General features: G+C 51.1%; 1 protein-coding gene across 1 annotated transcript; it reads left to right on the forward strand.

Annotated features, from left to right (window-relative positions):
* Nucleotides 1-53: 53 nt before the first annotated feature.
* KVP18_004850 (uncharacterized protein) lies at nucleotides 54-1,661 on the forward strand (the record flags this gene model as incomplete). The annotated part of the gene is made up of 1 exon (XM_067957865.1): nucleotides 54-1,661. One exon carries the CDS (start codon nucleotides 54-56, stop codon nucleotides 1,659-1,661), a length of 1,608 nt encoding a protein of 535 aa, XP_067808695.1.
* Nucleotides 1,662-1,936: the final 275 nt, after the last annotated feature.

The raw sequence follows: 1,936 nt of genomic DNA on the forward strand, positions 1-1,936 counted from the left end.
TTGCCCTATTAATCGGAAGCACCGCAGCTTCTATTGTAGACGATTGCAAGTCGATGCTTTCGTCTCCCAGTTCTCCTTGGTTCGACCAAAACTGCAAGGATTTCTGCGACCATTACGCTGATCCTGCTCAGAAGCCCTGGTGTCCTGATCAGTCGAGTGCTGATGCTGTGGCCGACTGTGTCGTAAAGAACTTTAACTATTGCGCCAAGTCGGGTAATGTGACCCCTGCTCCTCCAGTACCTCCGACAAATCCCACTGCTCCCCCACTACCTCCTACGATTCCTACCGCTCCCCCAGTACCTCCTACGATTCCCACTGCTCCCCCAGTACCTCCTACGCCTCAGGACGATGACTGTGTGTTCGATCCTACGGACGTGGGGAAGTGCATTGACTGGTCAGTTAACACTTACGCCATGGACTATGACCTTCCTGAGAGCATGGCCCAAATTGTCTGGAATCGGAAAGTCGTAGAAACTGATGAGGGTATCAGAATCCAAAGACAGAAGCTACAAGAGCTGTATTCGAAGTATCCAGAAGGCACCCGGCAATTCATTGAGGCTGGTACGGTTCGCAGAAATGCTGTTGTCGAGGCAGTCACGGTAGGAAACGCCAACAACCCCGTCAATGTTAGGCGAGTGGAAGGCATTTTGAGCGCCCAAGACTTCGATAAGATATTCCCTGTGAGGCATCATCAGTATTCGTACTTGAATTTCCTGAAGGGTGTTGCGAAGTTCCCGACGTACTGCAGGACGTACAAGGATGGCCGCGACTCTGATGCTATTTGCAGGAAGCTTTTAGCCACGTCCTTCGCACATTGGAGTCAGGAGACCGGTGCTCACTGGTCGACCATGACTGCTGCAGATATCGACGGTGACCACAAGAACGCTGGGGCTTCCTTCTATCCCGGCAAGATACCGGAGCATGTGCAGGGACTGTATTTTATATCGGAGTTCGGTTGCTCTGAGACTGGATCTACTTGCGAGTATTGCTCCATTCGCCATAAGTACGACGAGTTGCTTATGCCCTGCGCTAAGGACGGAGGAGCCAAGAAATACTTCGGTCGAGGCGCCAAGCAGCTATCGTACAACTACAACTACGGGCCGTTTTCTCGGGCCATCATGGAAGACGGCTTCAAGCTCATTCGTGAGCCCCAACTGGTTGCCAATACGTGGCTGAACCTGGCTTCGGCCATCTGGTTTGCCATCAAGCCGCAGTCACCAAAGCCTTCTATGCTCTCCATCGCGGACGGGTCATACACCCCCTCCGCTGGAGACCTTGCGAAGGGCATCACTGCAGGTTTCGGCGCCACTATCAACGTTATCAACGGAGCAGTCGAATGCAATAAGGGCGGATCTACTGATATTCGCGCTGCTAACCGCATCACGAGCTACAAGGCTTTTGCTGAGATTCTCCATGTGGACATTCCAGCTGACGAGGAACTCGACTGCGCTCGTCAGGGTCTCTTTGGAGACGACTCCAACGCGAAGCTAGAGCAGTACTTCGAGAACGACTGGAAGAGCGGCTGCAAGATCGTTGGGTATCAGACTACCTGGGAGGCGTCTATCCCAGGGGCGTACGAGTCCTGTGTCAATCTTCTCTACGGAGATTACACTGTGAAGGTCAACGGGCAGAGCTTTGATGGACCTTCTTGGTCCCCTTGATCGGGTTTTTTACTTGTTTTTATGAATAGACCACTTGGTTTATTATGAGTGTAAACTGACAATATGTTGTTGTAAAAGTGAGCTCCGCATCTATTGTAGCGAAAGTTCGTATCGTTCTTTGAGGGAGTGACTTCGAGAAGAGCAGCCTGATTCAAATGTGCGCTGTCTCTCTGATTGCACCAATTAAACAGTGTTCAATCTGTTGATATGCGCCGGAAACGCATAAGGTTCATAGTCAAAAAACGAAGCGTAGCGCAATTATGTGGTCACAAACT

The sequence above is a fragment of a genome (assembly GCF_019968955.1).
Source record: "MAG: Porospora cf. gigantea A chromosome Unknown PgA_NODE_4290_length_2225_cov_894.925, whole genome shotgun sequence".
Lineage (NCBI taxonomy): Eukaryota > Apicomplexa > Conoidasida > Eugregarinorida > Porosporidae > Porospora > Porospora cf. gigantea A.